At 41.3% G+C, this 18,235-nt stretch overlaps 1 protein-coding gene across 1 annotated transcript in view; it reads left to right on the top strand.

The window, feature by feature from the left end:
- LOC126456344 (uncharacterized) overlaps positions 1-16,699 on the top strand; it is a 231,013-nt gene extending 214,314 nt beyond the window's left edge. The window contains exon 19 of the mRNA XM_050092096.1: positions 16,028-16,699. Coding sequence (XP_049948053.1) covers positions 16,028-16,304 — 277 coding nt within the window. The 3' untranslated portion in view covers positions 16,305-16,699. The remainder of the gene's footprint in view (positions 1-16,027) is intronic.
- Positions 16,700-18,235: the final 1,536 nt, after the last annotated feature.

The raw sequence follows: 18,235 nt of genomic DNA, 5'->3' as shown, positions 1-18,235 counted from the left end.
CGTCGCAACAAAAGATGGTGGCTTTGTACTGTGGCACATCGGAATGAAGTACGCATAGGAAAATGTCTTTCTGACAAATAAGTTCGCAACACATGATTTCGACACTAATGTACTATCCATTAAGAGAAATCGCACAGTTTACAACTTCGTGAGGATAATCTAACCCCACACTTCTCGTTACACAACCATGATACTACCATCACAAAGACAATCCAGAAACATCCGGCCGAAAGAAACATTACACTCCATGAACAGTTAACACTGAGAAAATTAAAACTCTGCAGATTTAAATGAAATTATAAATGGTGAGGTAACCAGCACCAAGGACGTGATAATTCGCAACCTCTCCGAAATTATTCCACTGCACATATCCAAGCGGAAGGATACGAGTGAGCAGAATAACACTAATAGATTGTACTTCAGCACAGAATATATGTTTTACTGACCCTACCAGACACCTTTGGTGCAGTAAAGCCTATTCAACAACAGGACTCTCCGCCAAGCAAAGGTAACTTCATCAGAAAAGCACGCATCCCCAAATATAACTCCAGAACCAGACACGTCTGAACACTAAAAGTAGTGTACAGCAATGCAACTAACCATGTAGAAGAAAGGCTGACTTCCTTCGAATAAGGAACCCATATGACATGCTAACTGTCAACGAAACATGTCGGCTGATGGTTAACCGACTGCCGACCGGGGTGGCCGAGCGGTTCTAGGCGCTACAGTCTGGAACCGCGCGACCGCTACGGTCGCAGGTTCGAATCCTGCCTCGGGCATGGATGGGTGTGGTGTCCTTAGGTTAGTTAGGTTTAAGTAGTTCTAAGTTCTAGGGGATTGATGACCTCAGAAGTTAAGTCCCATAGTGCTCAGAGCCATTGGAACCATTGGTTAACCGACTCCCCAAACAATTACTACTAATGCAGTTGTTTAGCAAAGAGTCTGCGAAAGTATCTAAATCGACATATTGAAACTGGTTATTGCAAGATCTCAAGACAGCAGTAAAACTGACATTACAAATCACGAAAAGGTTGTGAGGAAATTAAAGAGCCAAATAACACACATTCTTCAGTTTGAAACCAGAAATCTCTCATCTTTGTAATATGGTCACAGAAGTGAAATTTTGTACGTCTAATGGCTAGAAGAGGGTGAATGAAAATTGTAATACGTTCCGTTTTTTATTTTATTAGTTTCTTTTATACTCTGCAAAAGATAACAATCTTTCATCAGTGCCTATCAGAAATCTGCTGCGATCAGCAGATTCTATATGTCATGGTAACATGAGTATACTATGTATTTTTATTTTGAGCTAATCAGTGAATAAGACCACAAGTCCTACAATATACCGAAACCTATAGAGCTCCAGGCACTGTTTTCATCAAACGGACCAAGTTTTGTGTTCTTCCCAAGTTGGGAAAATGAAACTGGCCTGGAAAATATTTCATGCACCTTAATAAAGGCAACACAACTTATATCATCCATTCCTGGGGCAGATTGTGTAACTTAGGTTACCTATCTTAAGATGCATGAAATATCTTCCAGGCATTTTATTTTGTCCGACTGTACAATGGAATTCTCTGTATTATTTATCCTCTTTTAATTTGCACTGCTCTCTTCTTTTCCCATATTCACTAATCTAGCTATATATACAGTATACACCTTAAGAAAAGAGAGCGGCATTGTGATTCGAACGAAAAATCTAACAGAGAATTGCGGCTCTCTCTCCTCGTTCGGCCGGACAGAGAGAGGCGAGAATACTGGCTTAATGCAATAAATCGCAGCCCTAAAGAGAGGAAGGAAGTTAAAGTATACTAGCTCGTCTTTAGAGATGGAGCAAATATTCAGTTTGACACGCACAGGAACAGAAAACCGTCTAGGCATATTGAATGGAACAACCCTAGAATTTAGAGAAATCAAATAAAACGTAGTTCAGGATGGGCGTACAGGGCTTAATAACTGCTCCTCCCAAAGGCGGTTACTAGCGGGGCACATAAACCACAACAGTCGGTTTCAGTTCTCAGTTGGGTTAACGTCACTTAGGTTTCTCATATTTGCCCTAAGCGAAGAAGCTAATAGGGACAGTCAAAGTAATCTCGAAGGGTCGGAGAACCACTGTGACTCGTTGAGAATATGTTGGTTGATTGATTTGGGGGAAGGAACCAAACAGCGAGGTCTTCGGTCCCATCGGATTAGGGAAGGATGGAGAAGGAAATCGGCCGTGCCCTTTCAAAGGAACCATCCCAGTATTTTTCTAAAGTAATTTAGGGAAATCACGGAAAACCTGAATCAGAATAGTCGAACACGGGTTTGAGCCGTTGTCCTCCCGAATGCGAGTCCAGTGTGCTAACCAATGCACCACCTCGCTCGGTGCGAATATGTGTGTGCTCCAAATGTGATATGGAAACACGTTAACAAATATGACGATAATAGTGCTGCACCGACCCCTCCATCAATACTGCGAACGGAATGTTGTTGTTTTTAGGAATGGAACATGTAGAATGTAAACCCCCATTATGCAGGATCGGACGGGTATAAGTGCACATATTTTTGTATATGGTACCTTAATATGTACACACATCAGGGTGTTCGTTGTTTTTTTTCTCTTTGTCGAACAATCTTCCCACAAACACGTCACATATTTTACGACATGATGTTTTCTGCACGGTAGTATCTGCGCCACTAAGTGAACTACACCTGTCGGTATAGACTGCCCGTTTTGCTTCCATGCATCCACACTTCAACACCTGACCTGCTGCGCACGGGAAAAACAAGTATTAATGGCATGCTCTTGTCACACGTGCTCAGAGGTACTAACCAATCTAAAAACATGCGACTTGTAATAGCTGTAATTATTAGTCTGCAAATGACATAAATACTGACGTAACATTGTTCAGCACACAGTCCTCAGTCACCAACAGAAATATATGCACTTATACCCATTACACCCCGTATATTATACAGTATACATTCTGTTCATAAAGTTCCACTCATGCTTCGGCAGTTCGAAAGTGAAGGGGTTCGTTACATCAGATAAATATGAGGTGTAGCGTGATGTGAGGGAAGAATACGAAATCATGTAATGAGCAAGCTTGTAGGTACTAATTCCAAAGCAGTGTCTCAGAAAATAGTTCTATAATCAAGCAGAAAGGGCTTAATTAGAATTACGTCGCTCAATGACCTGATCTAATATGAAGGAAGCGACAACAAATAACGATGTCACCGCAATAGCTTACGTCGCAACGTGGTTTTTCAGATAACCGTGAAATCCAGCCTTAAATAGTTTACGTACAATGTACACCAATGTTCAGGTAGCGCTGTTCAATGAGAACTACCAAACCTACGACAAGGCACAGTAATCCACTGAACACAGAAACTGTACAGCACCGTCACACTGTTGCACCCACTGACCTATATGCTTGCACACCAGGTGCCTGCTATCTACCAAGTCTAGTGAATATCAACCTCTCGCATCTCAGAACATCAAAAAATATATATTTTTTACTGCTTTGTACTAGTAAATAAGCAATCAACGCATCTGCCACAAAAAATTATCAGGTCTCAGTTTCGTTACTATAGTTCAATTCTTTTATCTTGGCGGCTCGCGCATACCCGCCCAGACGCGGGAGATTGCTGCGTTGCCAGTTGCACACGACGCACGCGCCAATAGAAGCAGCGCCATAGTATAGCATAGTTCGCAAGCTTACGTGTAGGGGGGAGCGCGCAGTTCATGAAGTAAAGCCACCACGGCTGCATTAACCCTTTCGCTGCTACAAAGACGTGCTCCCCGCATTCCGCGCTGTGCGCGATTTTGTCACTCCATTGCTCGCCTGTGCAGACACATCGTGTTCCGACTGCTTTGACGCTCTTATCAATTGATTCCACAAAAACTATTTGGCCCAAAAATTAGATTTTTACACATCTTCTTGACTGATACCTTCCCCCCATAAATGACTTAATTTTGTTTCGATGTTCAACGCAGTTATTATTCAGCATTAAATATAGTAAACCATCGCACGAAATTTTGAAGAGTTTGCAGAGGTAAAAGTCCATAGAGTATACTTTCCGTATGGTCGATTTTAGTTGCCACAATGTTGAGAATGAAATGTGGACAAGATACCTAAATTTCATATAAAATTTACTGTATAACAATAGCTCATTTAAGTACCACATAGGTGTCGTATGTAATATTGAGAAATATTCCGTTTTTCGCGACTGTAACAAAAGTTTTATTTACACTGAGCACGTTTGGCTTTATTTTAAAGCACTTCAATCAATAAAAAGGAAGTAGACAAAATACATTAAACAAAACTGTGGACTTACAAAAACATTAGGACTTGAATATACCGTCTATCAGTGAAGTGCTCTGAGCTATGTCAAATATAATTTTTGTGTGTGGCACACAAAAACATCATTAATTTGCTAAAACACTGATCTGCCAACACAAACGTTGAATGTTGTGTTACCGAAGCACAAAACTACGAAAGGTGACTTGGCAATGGGGGAGACAAAATACTGTCCACTGAAGATGCTTCAAAAGAGAGAAACGCGTCTGGTCTAAATAAGTCCCTTATTACAGTTGCAGAAGAGGAATATATTTCAGTACCATCGGTAAAACTGCGACTGTGGGGCAAAAACAAGAAAGAAAACATGAGTACCATTGTGTATGTGCCATACCTTTCCTTGATTGAAGTGCTTTAAAATAAAGCCAAACGCGTCCGGTGTAAATAATACTTTCATTACAGTCGCGAAAGACGGAATATTTCTCAATATTACATACGACACCTACGTCGTACTTAAATTAAATGAGATATTGTTATACAGTAAATTTTATATGAAATTTAGGTATCTTGTCCACATTTCATTCTCAACATTGTGGCAACTAAAATCGACCATACGGAAAGTATACGCAATGGACTTCTACCTCTGCAAACTATTCAAAATTTCGTGCAATGGTTTACTAGATTTAATGTTGCATAATAACTGCGTTGAACATCGAAACAAAATTAGGTCATTTATGGGGGGAAGGTATCAGTCAAGAAGACGTGCAAAAATCAAATTTTTGGGCCAAATAGTTTTTGTGAAATCGAATGATAAGTGTGTCAAAGCAGTGGGAACACCATGTGTCTTCACAGGTGAGCAGTGGAGTGGTGACAAAATCGCGCACAGCGCGGAATGCGGGAAGCACGTGTCTGCAGCAGCGAAAGGGTTAATGAAGAGACAAAGCACTAGAAATTTAAAAAAATTTCATTCAAACGAATATAATTCGTGAAGTAAGGCACTTCGATATTGTCTGACCACATAACGTCATGTGGACTATAAGACGCCACGCAAAATACTGACAAACACTGTTGGTATGACTATGAATTACTCACGCTTCGTGAAGTACAATAGGAAATAAACAATTACCGCAGTTCTTTATTGCGACAAATCGGTTCGTGAGAGTGATACAAACACCTTTCCTTGCTATCGCCTGAATTAGGAGTCTTATTGCTTGTTTGGTTTAATTAATTAATAGAATATGAAGCGATTGGTGTAAAGAATGCTTTTTCCAAACTTTCTATAAAAGAATGTCTGCTATCAAGACATTGCTTTTGTTCTATTACTTTATTCATGACTGAACGTTTCTAAAACTGAAGACACTTGTCCATGCTCTGCACTGCAGTCGAGATGTGGCAACGTCGTTCTCTGTTCATTGGCTGACTGTGTTTTGTGACGTCGGATGCGCAGAACGAACCTAAACTCGGCCGCCAACATAAATGATGCGCACTTTAGCACATTGGGACTGTGATCAAACAATGATTCCTTTAAATTTCAATGTAACACTAGTAACTACAATGTAACTACGGACAAACCATGGCCTATATTAACTGTATTATGCACCTAGTAAGATGTATACTGATTCAAATACTGAAAATCTGTGTATTCGATATACATGCGCCCACAACAGACTCTTTTAAAATTAACTTTTGTAAATAACTTTCAATTTCAAAAATCGGAAATACATCAGAAATATCAGTTAAAGAAAATACTATTATCATACTTTTAATCATCGTCACGTTTCTTTCGACGTCATATTAGTTTCCCAGCTTGTCTCTAAAACCAATCAGGGATGAAAACGTTGCTGGTCAGCGATATGCTGGCAATGTTTATCAGCAATTACGTATTTTCATATCAGACTGTATCTACCTAAGAACATATAACATCCATTGTGAGAATTCGTGTCGATCATGGATCTTTCCCTACCCATTTACATAAAATCGGTGTCAACTTTTTAAAGGACCTCTTAAAACTTGCTCATTGTCGGCCCCTTTGCACGATCCCAATTCTACCTACGACGCCATATCCAGATTTATAGCTAAAGAAGACATACAAATTTACACGAATTGTGACCAATGAACTTAACTAAAGAGATGAATTAACAACTAAGTGGTTAGCTATCAGCTGTGTCTTTTAATATAAGTACAACAATCTCGATCTGAAGACAAATGTTACCTTGCTTTGTTTTTATGTACCAATACATTTAAATAGTCATGGCTAAAAATATTACATGCTAGAAGCCAATAAAATAAAAAAATACCCCAGGAACTCTTTGGGACGTTACTAAAATCAATGTTTTCACCATCATTAAATTTCACCATCTTTAATCTTACTGCAATAAAGCATGCTGCCCACCCACTACTATAAACTAACACAGATCCTACAGTGACGGTATTAACTCATGCAGCTTTAACGCAACAAATAGCTATCACTCGCCTAGTAACGGTCTAATCACTCAGTATACTTTTCGCTACAAATTTCAACAGAACAGAAACGGATCACTACTTACAGTATACTACAATAATCAATCCAGCGCCGACAACTATCTAACAATGTTTCTGCTATAAGTTCCAGTCTTAAATCAACGATTTCTACGCACTGTACCAAAGTTTTCGATAATCCACAACCCGCAAAATAATTCTCTCTCAAATAGTTTTCCAAATAGTGGCTGCTTACTTAACACAGTACGAAACTGCTAGAGTGGACGCTTACTCAACAACCTTAAGCTTCGGATTAACATCGAAAATAGCACTTCGTGATCGTTTTCAGAATCTCCTACACTACTTAACTTACAACCCGGGGTCCGATACGCCACGGACTCGGTCAAAGCCTGATATCACAACTTGACAGGTCAAGGTGCAGTAATCAACTGCCTACATGCCTCATATGAAGCTGTCAACTAACCACTGTAAAAACAAATGTACCACACTAGTTCCTCCCGCAACAAAAGGAGAAGCCGCAGGTGCCCTCAACTGTGGCCATCTGTCGCCCTTAACATGATCATTGCCCCTCGTAGCTACGACCGCCGGTGAGTGAATCTTCTATGACCTCTGTTCCCTCCCACGTGCGGCTGTTATTGGTTGCGACCACCCCAGCACTCATACTACAACATATACAACAAACATACATAATGAACTTCCAGCATGCTGGAATAATTGCACGTCAATAACTACTTTTAACCAATACAACGTAAAACAGACCAAAGCTGCAAATTTCACTTTACTTATTTATTTATTATGCACTTGAAGACTAGTTTCGGGCGGGAACCCATTTCCAGATCATCCAGATAGTCAAAATGATATTTCCAAAAACACAAAAACCGTGTCAAAAATATATACGTATTATGAAGTTCAAACTAACAGTTAAAGTGCATACAGATAACTAGCCATCAAGTAAATTTAAAAAAGTGAAATTTGCAACTGTGGCTGGTTTTTCATTGGACTGAAACGCATGTAAGTTATCACACACATAAATTGCTTCAATATGTATTAACACCTGGATGGCGTACAAGAATAAAGGCGAATTACAAATTGTGCAGCTGACACAGCACAGCGGGTATCCTGTAAAAGCACAGGCCTACGACTAAACTGTGATCTACTGTACATACTATAATTTTAGGGAACCACAATTAGCGACTTTTTAATAACAATAAAAGTCGATTTAAATCTGTTTACCTCACTTACAGTAATTATTCAGGTTCTAAACAGTCACACTCGGTTCAACAGCACACTTGCAGCTTTGCCATATAGGTCAATTTCGGTCATTAAGGGCACCATGGGAGAAGTATTTCGTTCCTTCGTACTAGATTGTTTACGGATTATCCCGATATCTAAGATTTTAAAAACGGTCGCCTATAGAGAAACTAGTTTTCTATATATTACAAATGGGTGCCATACACCTCTCACCCTACAGCCTTCAGCTGACAATGGCTCACAAATCTTCATATCAGCTTTCACAGAAATACTTTCCATGAATTCTCTTTCATCTGCTCGGCTCAAACACTTCGTTTTATTATCTTTGAACTATTTCTTCCTCAAAATTAACTTTATATCCACGCACCTGGGCCGCAGCCCGAGCGTCACACTTTACCTCTCGCCACAGACAGTCTGACCTTCCACCTGCTCGAATGCATACTTGGGAATCCACGAGCGATTGCGCGCAAACTCCAACATCCGGAATCTTCTAGAATATCAACTATATAGCAGCCACCGGAAATGAGCTGCTAATGTCGATTGCTAGTACGGGTAATCGCCGCTCTTATAGCAGCATGGTCATTAGCGCCCAACTGTGACCATTACAGAAGTAAAACGGAAGAATAATAACGAGAAAACTTAAACTGAATATGCAGTAAAGAAAGAATCATGAGAGATCGTTTCGAAAGATCCAAACTAGGATATATCTCATCCCTGGCGGATTAAAACAAATTACTGAAAAAAATGATATATTCTTCACTCTGTAGTAATAGTTAGGAAGGAAACGGGTGTTCGTTTTGAAAGTACAGTTAATTTTATGTTAGAAGACGTTTGACACGCTTACCGTCACACGATATGTTGTGGGCTGCTCTCTCATCTGCAAACAAGACACATTCCATCAGAATCTAGCCTACTGGTACGCGTACACTATTGCAAGAGCTGCAGTCTTCTGCATCCTCCCGCCAGAGAAGGAATCCGGGCGTAAAAGGCCGCTTCCATCTATGACGGGGTGTCGACAGCGCGCCACGCCGTATCTGAGAACTCACTCCACCGACAGCAGTTTCTTATGGCTCACTTCCAGCTATTCGCCTCTCCCGTAAAGTATGACACTGTGACTGCTCGCGACGAAGGGAAAATGGTTCCACTGTATGAATCACACGGGCTTTCATGAACCACACACCCACTATGTCGTTTCCATTAGTCTCTAGAGGCCTGGTAATCAACAAACGTCGCATTCTTCCCCGAACTCTACAGGCACATAAAGGTATCTTGCGCGACCTGGACTTATTTCATATCTCATTTTCTATCCGTCCCAATAATTTCTAACCGCTTATACTTCGGTGTCACACTCAGACTTGAACTGACAGCATGTCACATTGGAAAACTAACTCCAGGTTTTCGGAAGTTTTAACCAGTAATCATTGTGAAATTACCTTGTGTCGAGACTAATGCTTGTGTGTGTGTGTGTGTGTGTGTGTGTGTGTGTGTGTGTGTGTGAATTTCTAAGGGACCAAATTGCTGAGGTCAACGGTCCCTAGACTTACACATTATCTAAACTAACTTATGCTAAGAACAACACACACACACCCATGCCCGAGTGAGGATTCGAACCTCCGGCGGGAGGGGCCGCACAATCCGTGACATGGCGCCTCTAACCGCGTGGCCTCTGCGCGGCGAAACGTAATGCTTGTATATGAAGAAATGTTGTATTCTGTTCCCTGTGTTGGACTATGATTCGTAATCTCGCCGAATAGAAGAAAAGGACAAAAAATGGAGAAAAAAATGTAGTCTCTTTCTTCCTAAGCTCAACGTCATTTACGAGGAGAATCCGAAGCTGCAGCTCGGTGTCGGCCAAGATATTAGACTTCATTTTATGGAGCTAAGATTTTACACCCAGTATGTTCTAAAGAGATGACGAAGACGGAAATTTTCAAACTCTTCAACGTCTTCATGAGAATATTTTCCCTTTTTTGAATGTATTTGGCGAAAGAAAAATGGTTTTCCAAAATATTTCGTTTACCAGAAATCCGCATATTCGAATTTGTACACAACACCAAACTATGAGCACCCTTAGAATTCTGATGTAGACAGCCTACAGAACTAACACCTACCTTTAATCTCTGTGTTCTGGGAAAGAGGATTTATCACGCGTTTAATTCGAAAGATACCACGAACAATCACAGCAACAGGAAGAAGAGAAGGAAGTATTAGACGAAGCGGCCTTTTTTCCGTTGGTAAGGAATATTTCCTTCTAATCCGCCCGGATCCAAAAAAAAATGTTGAGTTAGAGGGAAACTTCGTCCACCAGTCACGTTCAGTGACCACTAAGGTCTTTGGACGTTATTCCATTATCGTCTGGTAGCCTCCTGAGAACCACGTGCCAGTTTCAGTTCTTTGCATCTCTTTGTTTTAATTTCCTTTTCCTTCTAGAAAGCCTTCACCCCTACACTATGCTTCCCTCTTTCTGTTGTTTCTTCCTGTTATATTATCTTTCTTTGTAAATCTTTCTCTACCCGTTGAGCCCTGCTTCCTGTTGAGTTCTTTTTCCAACAATGCTTGAAGCTCTTTTGATTAATCTGTCGCCATAGATTCTACACAAACGACCAGCGAATATCAATCACCAGTTTCATTGGTTTCTGTAATATTTTCTAGGCTCTGCTATTTTTCGATATTACTTTCGAATTGCTAGGAGTCTATCGTTTTATGTGAATCCAGTATTTTCCTTATAGTTCCACTTCCCAGTAATTATTATTACCTGCCTCGGGCATGGATGTGTGTGATGTCCTTAGGTTAGTTAGGTTTAAGTAGTTCTAAGTTCTAGGGGACTGATGACCACAGTAGTTAAGTCCCATAGTGCTCGGAGCCAATTATTATTAGGTGTGGACGGATTGAAATAAAGACAGCAGAGAAATAGAAAACACAGGAGACAAATTAGTCCTACGCAGTTAAGAACAGTCCAGTACTTATGAAATTACGCCAGAACGCCATTAGAAAAACTGACGTACACTCTAAGACAATATAAAAAGAACGATACACCACGTAGGAGTCATGCAAATTGATCACAAACTGATACTGAAACAGCTGTCGACGGAAAACGCAAAATAGTAAATTTTGATAGTAAACTTTGGCGGACGATGAATGAATGTGTGACGCTGCAGCACAGTTTCACCGCGCAACTGGCAAGGGGACATGTCGATATCAGGGCGTAAAGTCTTTGCGAATTTCATTCCTTGATCTCAGTTGGACAGCAACTACGTATCGCAGACAGGCGCGCAAGTGATATACACCCGTATCAGCATTTTAGAGAGGACGTGTAGTTGGGCTCAAAGAAGTCGGTTGGAGTAACCGGCGAATTGCTTGACATTTAATCAGGAGCGATGCTACCATTCGATGATGTTAGCAGGTATGGGTAAACCATGACCGAACAACAGCGTCGACAAGGAAGCACTCGGCCTAGAGGGACGACAGAACGTGGAGACCGAGTAGTTGTCAGACAGGCACGCAGAGCCACGGATTCATCATTATCATCGATCCGGCGAGCAACTAGTGTTTCAGTGGCCATAACGACCATTAACAGGCGCTTCACAGAAAGTGGGCTGACCTTAAGGTGGCTGTTGTGCCAACTTCCATTGACCTTTGCACTCCAACAAGCCCGTTTGCATTGGTGTCAGGCACATTCAGCCTGGAGTCTCGTTCACCGCGGTAGAGTTGTCTTCAGTGATGAGTCCCGCTTCGAACTGAGCCCCGATGACCAGCAAATACGTGTCTGGAGACCTGACTGTCGCCGGCCATAAGGCCCGAGAGCCGGGAGTGATGATATGGGGTACCGTCTCATTTCATAGCAGAACCCTTTGGTTATAATCCGCAGCACCGTTACAGCACAGCGGTACGTGACGATATTCTAGACCCCGTCTTGTTGCCCTTCATAGCAAGCCATCCTGGGCTTACATTTCAGAGAGATAATACCCACCCGCACACGGCTCGAGTTTCTACTCCTTGTCTTCGTGCTTGCCAAACCCTACCTTGGCCAGCAAGGTCACCGGATCTCTCTCCAGTGGAGAACGTCTGGAGCATTATTGGCAGGGCCCCTCGAGATTTTGACGATCTAACACGCCAATTTGACAGAATTTGGATAGAAATTCCGTCAATCATTGTCAAGCCGAATAATTATTCGCATAGGGGCCCAAGGTGGAACAACGCGATATTGACTTTTGAAGCTTTTTCTCCTGAATAAATCATCCAATTTTTCTGAAATTGTAATTGTTTCTTTATCGGTACGTATACATGACATCTACCGACTTCGTCCCATTCAAAAAGTTTTTTTTTGTTTGTTTTTTTTAATAACACCGTAACGACTGCTATATACATATATTAAGTCGAAACTGTCCAGTTCATCGACTGCCGAAATAAGCACAACAGACACAAATTTCATCACAATCAAGAGACATCACGGTAATGCCACGTGACACAGCGTCTAGCTTTGATAATGGCCTCAATAAGGCAACGAAGGTAGTCCATAAGTTTCTCGAGGTGTGCCTTACCCAGCTGGAGCCACTCATTGATTATTAGAGCGTTGAGATTGCGAGAATGTTGATTACTATGTCTCACCCATTGTTCCAATTAGTCCCAGACATGTTCTATGTCGATAAGGTCGGGTGATTTAGAGCGGCAATCGACATGCGACATCCGCCTGAGTGTTCAGCAAACAAGGGAGGTATTCGTACAGCCCTGCGAACATGCCTATTGTCATCTTGGAAGACTGGAATGGTCAAAGCATGCTCATCATGATCATGGTAATGTGAATGAGTGCGCCCAAGTCTTGGTACGAAAAACACCACAATCATCATAGAACGAGTTGCACCCTGAATTACACTCTCCACACAGTGTGGGTTAAACACCACTTTGCGCTGTCGGTGCACTCGGTGTCCCACATAATTTGAATAGGGTCATAATCGCGATTCATTGGAACGCACTACACGCCACAACTTAACTGGTGTTCCGTATCTCTGTTATGTAGCCCACTGAAGACATGCAGATTTATCTTCAGCTAGGTACCCGACTCCGAATACCCAATGCAAGCAGTTCCCTTCGCAACGTTCACTCGGCTCAAAAAATGGCTCTGAGCACTACGGGACTTAACTTCTTTGGTCATCAGTCCCCTAGAACTTATAACTATTTAAACCTAGCTAACCTAAGGACATCACACACATCCATGCCGTTCATTCGGAAACTGATTGATACAGACCAGGATTCACTGGCAAGAGTAGTTTCAGTTGGGTTTGAAACATACTGTCATTGACAAGGCACAACACTCAGCTCCGGTCCTCGTCAGTTAGGCTCTTTTTACGATCGTTGTTCTTACTCTGTGTTACACGAATGCATGTGGTACATAATTCGATGTAGACACATTGAACAGCCTAAAGGGATAAACCAAAAAATTTGGCATTTCATTCACGGAGATGTTCTGAGCATTTCCAAATGTAATAACCCCTTTCTGCCATCTGCCACGTCTCTGCTTCAAGCCATCTTACTGCATTGAACAATTTCAAGAAATGTGGCATAACCAGCCACATTTTTTCAGCATAAAAAATGGCTTTTTGCTGTATTTCTTCGAGTAACTGAGTCCACAGCTACGGAGTTCAACCATCATTAACATGGATAAAATACTGTGCTGACTGCACAGACCCAACTGACACATAAACACCACTTCGCGGCCATGACTTTCGTTAGCAATGCACGATCGAACGACTGCGGTGTACCAGGTGTATATTATCTACAGTGCTCAAAACTTAGCAGTGTGCCCTTTTAAGTGGATGTCCAATGCATAGTTATTCATACGTTCCCCCATCGTTTTAGAAGTCGACTGCCCAAAAAGTACAAGAAGACGTACACAAAATATGCATGTATCAGTGCGTATTGCAGCTCTCAGGCACGCAAAATCGACACCGTTCGTGATATGGCAAATTAAAATAACTGTGTGTAATTCATTGAGGTCACTGCTGCCACTGCCCGGAAGCTGCAACAACAGCAGCCCGCTTTGGAAGTCTGTTCATTGGGTTGTCTATCCGCACGCCTGAACTAGTTTGAGTAACAATACCGACGAGGCAAACACGGCAATTGCCATAACGCGATTTCCCAGAAACTCCGCTCAGTGGAAGAGGGTAAAAGAACGGCGAACATGTATCTCGTCCTACCTGTAGATATACGACCGTTTCTAAGGAAATGTCGGTTTAAGTTTGTGAGGTACTTTATGTGCCTTTTAGCAACTAAACAACTCGACGTATTCTCCACGTTAGTGGAGGATTGGTCCACATGTGCTAACATGGTTGCCCCTAGTGGTACACTCTGCAACTACGCCACGGAGCGTTTCACAAATCGAAACCTAGAGAGATGCTCGCATTTATCTGTGTGTCTCGTGGTTTTCGTGGAGTCGTGTTCTGAAATCCTGGAGGTACTTGTGACTAACCTGGTATTGTGTCCGGGGAACTTTTGACTACTCGTCCCTATGGTTGTGCTCTACCAAAACTACGGTTATGTAGTTCTGGTATAGTCCATAAATGACGTAGTAAATGGTAGGCTTACCGGTACTATTGGTAGCATACATACATATATGAATGTGAAAGAAAGAAAATGGGAGCCGACGACTTTTCTTTGTTTTTTGTTTGTTTGCTTGGTTGTTTTACACATAATTAGAACGGCACATCGTTCAGTGTTAGAGCATTTTTACGTCGATACAAAGTATAAATTGCGTTTTATAAGTAATAAAAATTAGTTCATTGGGTAACTACTGCCCTTTTATGGAACCAAAACAATTACTTTTGATGCAAGTGCAGGTTACATGCACAAACACAAAAAGCTAGTACAATTATTGCTGTTATTTTATACTCAATAGGGCGTTCTTCATCACGATCAAAGGCTATAGTTTCCTGTTATTATTGACAAGCGTGTAAGTTGTTTATAAATAACAAGAATGGTTCAAATGGCTCTAAGCACTATGGGACTTAACTTCTAAGGTCATCAGTGCCCTAGAACTTAGAACTACTTCAACGTAACTAACCTAAGGACATCACACACATCCATGCCCGAGGCAGGATTCGAACCTGCGACCGTAGCGGTTGGGCGGTTCCAGACTGTAGCGTCTGGAACCGCTCGACCACTTCGGCCGACTATAAATAACAAGCCGGCCGCTGTGGCCGAGCGGTTCTAGGCGCTTCAGTCCGGAACCGCGCTACTGCTACGGTCGCAGGTTCGAATCCTGCCTCGGGCATAGATGTGTGTGATGTCCTTAGGTTAGTTAGGTTTAAGTAGTTTTAAGTCTAGAGGTGTCTGATGACCTCAGGTGTTAAGTCCCATAGTGCTTATAGCCATTTGAACCATTTTTTATAAATAAGAGAAACACGTTTTATATAAGTTCGATGAGGTATTGAAACGGATGTTAGATGTGTTTTTATTTAATTTTAAATATTTTTCTTTAATTTTACCTTTTGTTTGAAGGAACAGCGTTTTATAGCTCTATATGATAAATCTGTATCTTTTTTTTAACTTTTAATACATCTCTCTGTTTCACATTACTAATCAACATCTTTCGAGCAAGACCTGAATTAAACATTGACAGTTTTAGTTTTCCTACAATTACTGTTTATTTTTAAGTAACAGGGGGGGGGGGGGGGGATAACTATGTAGAAGAAAATGTTCCGCAGGTTGTGCAGCCTTCCATATTTCCTCAGTTTCGACGGTTCACCACTCCCCGTTTGTAGGGGAAATTGTAAGACACTGACTGCATACGCACACAAAGGGATCTAAATGAGATAACGCCCGATAGGTATGCAACACACGTAAAGTACAAGTAACGCGGTTACGATCGTTGCTGCCTGAGGACGCTAGGAAAACTACGGTAGTGACGGCCTATGGTAGTTTTACAACTCTACTCGTTCTCAAACAGCTTGTATATTTATTTATGCGCTGCCCCAGGCTGTCTGTCGGAACTGCCGCATAAGGAGTAAGCACTGTGCCTGCAGGTCAGCGGTGTCGGGCGCCTTCGACCGGTACGGCCCCGGCGGGCTGCGCTCTCTGGACGAGACGCTGCAGGGTTCGGTGGACTGCCAGCGCGCCGGCCTCTTCCGGCACCCGCACCGCTGCGACAAGTTCTACGCGTGCCACTGGGACCAGTGGAAGGGCCGCTACACGCTGCACGTCTTCAACTGCCCCGTGCACCTCGCCTACGACCAGTCCATCGGCGCGTGCAACTGGCCGTCCAAGGGGCCCGCCTGCGCCAACGACCGCCTGCTCGTCTAGGCGCGCGCTCCCTGCCCCCCTCCCTCCCACACTGCACATTAATTTATTTCCCTATTTATTTATTGTACTATTTATTAGCCACATTGACACTCGAGTCATTAAAACGTGCCTCTCCTAACACGTATCACCGTCCGACAAGTGCTACACACATTCAGAATCGCACGGACTGCCGTTCAATTTCAGTTAACCAGAAGCCATTCTCTGCAGCTAACAAACCATCTGCGACACCAGTGACGGTTTCCTTTGTTCACAGGTGTAATTATTCGTCGAAATCATTTTTGTATTATCTGTCTGTAAATACGTATAGCTTCATTGGTTTGGATACATACAAAACCATAAAATGTCTTATATGTATATTAATGTGGAATGCATATTAATAAATATATTTTGCTCAGTATCTTTATTTTTACTTGATCCTTTCACATGTCTCAGTGAACCTCCCTAGACATTTATAAAGCCATTTTGTGCTTTTTGACACTTTTTCAATTAACTTGTATTAATTCAACAATCATACAGCCATCTCTCACATTATACAATTTGTGAAGAATCCGATTCCAAGAGATCTACTCTGCGTAATTTTGACTGTGAATTTATCTGAACATTCAACTTGGAAACGTAATGAAATAAAGTTTGATTATTCTTTAACTCAGAAGAATCCATTTCACTGCCCAAGTTACTGAAATGAACTGTATCAGAATTTTACAAGCAAACATCGTAAATAACAGTGAAACAGGTTGTAATGTTGCTCGGTTACAATTCATAAAACACAAACTTGCAGTCGGTCATGGGCTTGCAGTAATATGACGATCTACTGACCGTGAACATAGTCCGCATAGGACTGGGCAAACGATACTCACTATCGAACGGGCTCTAGATTTCCCGATACGTCGCAGTGTTCGATTCAGTATCGAGCTTGTTCGAACAATCTCGTGACGTTTGGTTCACGCGACGCGAGTCCAGGATACGCAAGAATCTACGAACTAGCGACAACAATAAGCTATGGCTCCGCTTAAAATTTTACAATTTCGTGAAACGCTGGAGGAAATAGCTTTAAATCCTACCACTGCACAAACTCCTACTACGTTTGAACAAATTTACAATACGATTTCTCATATATTGCCGATATATATGTATATATAAATATTTCGGTTGATTTTTCAGTAAAGGTAACAGGCAAAGACAAACGATATCCTCCGAAAAAATAATACTTGACTTAGCCCAGTATAATATTTCATTTCTTTATTTGAGACGGTAATGATTTACGAAGTATGATGCAGATGAGCAATTTACATAGTAGAATAACAGATAAAAACATTACACGATTTTAATCAGTCTGAAAACAAGACGGCAACATTCACAAGATGTCCTCAGCAGTGGGAACAAATTTTTGAAACCAAATATACGATGATGTAGGTTAAGATCCCAGATATCACACCCTGCAGCCATTCACCCTCGTGGGCCTTCGTTTGCGAGTAACTGACGAAAAAAAATTCTGAATTTTGCTTGATATTCAACAGTAATACATAGACTGGTTGCGTGGTCTAGTGGATATCATAATGCCTACGCACACAGAGGGTTGTCGGTTTGAGTCTCGTCAGATCATTAACTTTTTTTATTTTTAAATCTTTATCTAAATGACTTTGATAGTCATTTTTACTCAATTAATTGGTTTAAATGTATTTTTTTTATTTCTGCTCTTTTGTCACATCACATCAATCACTGTACGAACTTTTTCATTTGTTTGATTTTTTTCTTTATATCATTCTTTTTCCAATCGGAATTTTTGTGAAAATGAATTTAATTATATTTATCTATTATAATATTCCATTTTTTCTAAATTCCGATCTATCATTTAAAAAACAAAAGACGAAATAATCTTTTTCTATTGACTGGGCAATTGTGTGAAAATGTATTTTTTGTTACCAAATGTG

The sequence above is a fragment of the Schistocerca serialis genome, chromosome 2 (assembly GCF_023864345.2).
Source record: "Schistocerca serialis cubense isolate TAMUIC-IGC-003099 chromosome 2, iqSchSeri2.2, whole genome shotgun sequence".
NCBI classification, from domain to species: domain Eukaryota; kingdom Metazoa; phylum Arthropoda; class Insecta; order Orthoptera; family Acrididae; genus Schistocerca; species Schistocerca serialis.
Note: the sequence above shows the minus strand (reverse complement) of the source record. Positions and strands in the feature narration are given on the sequence as shown.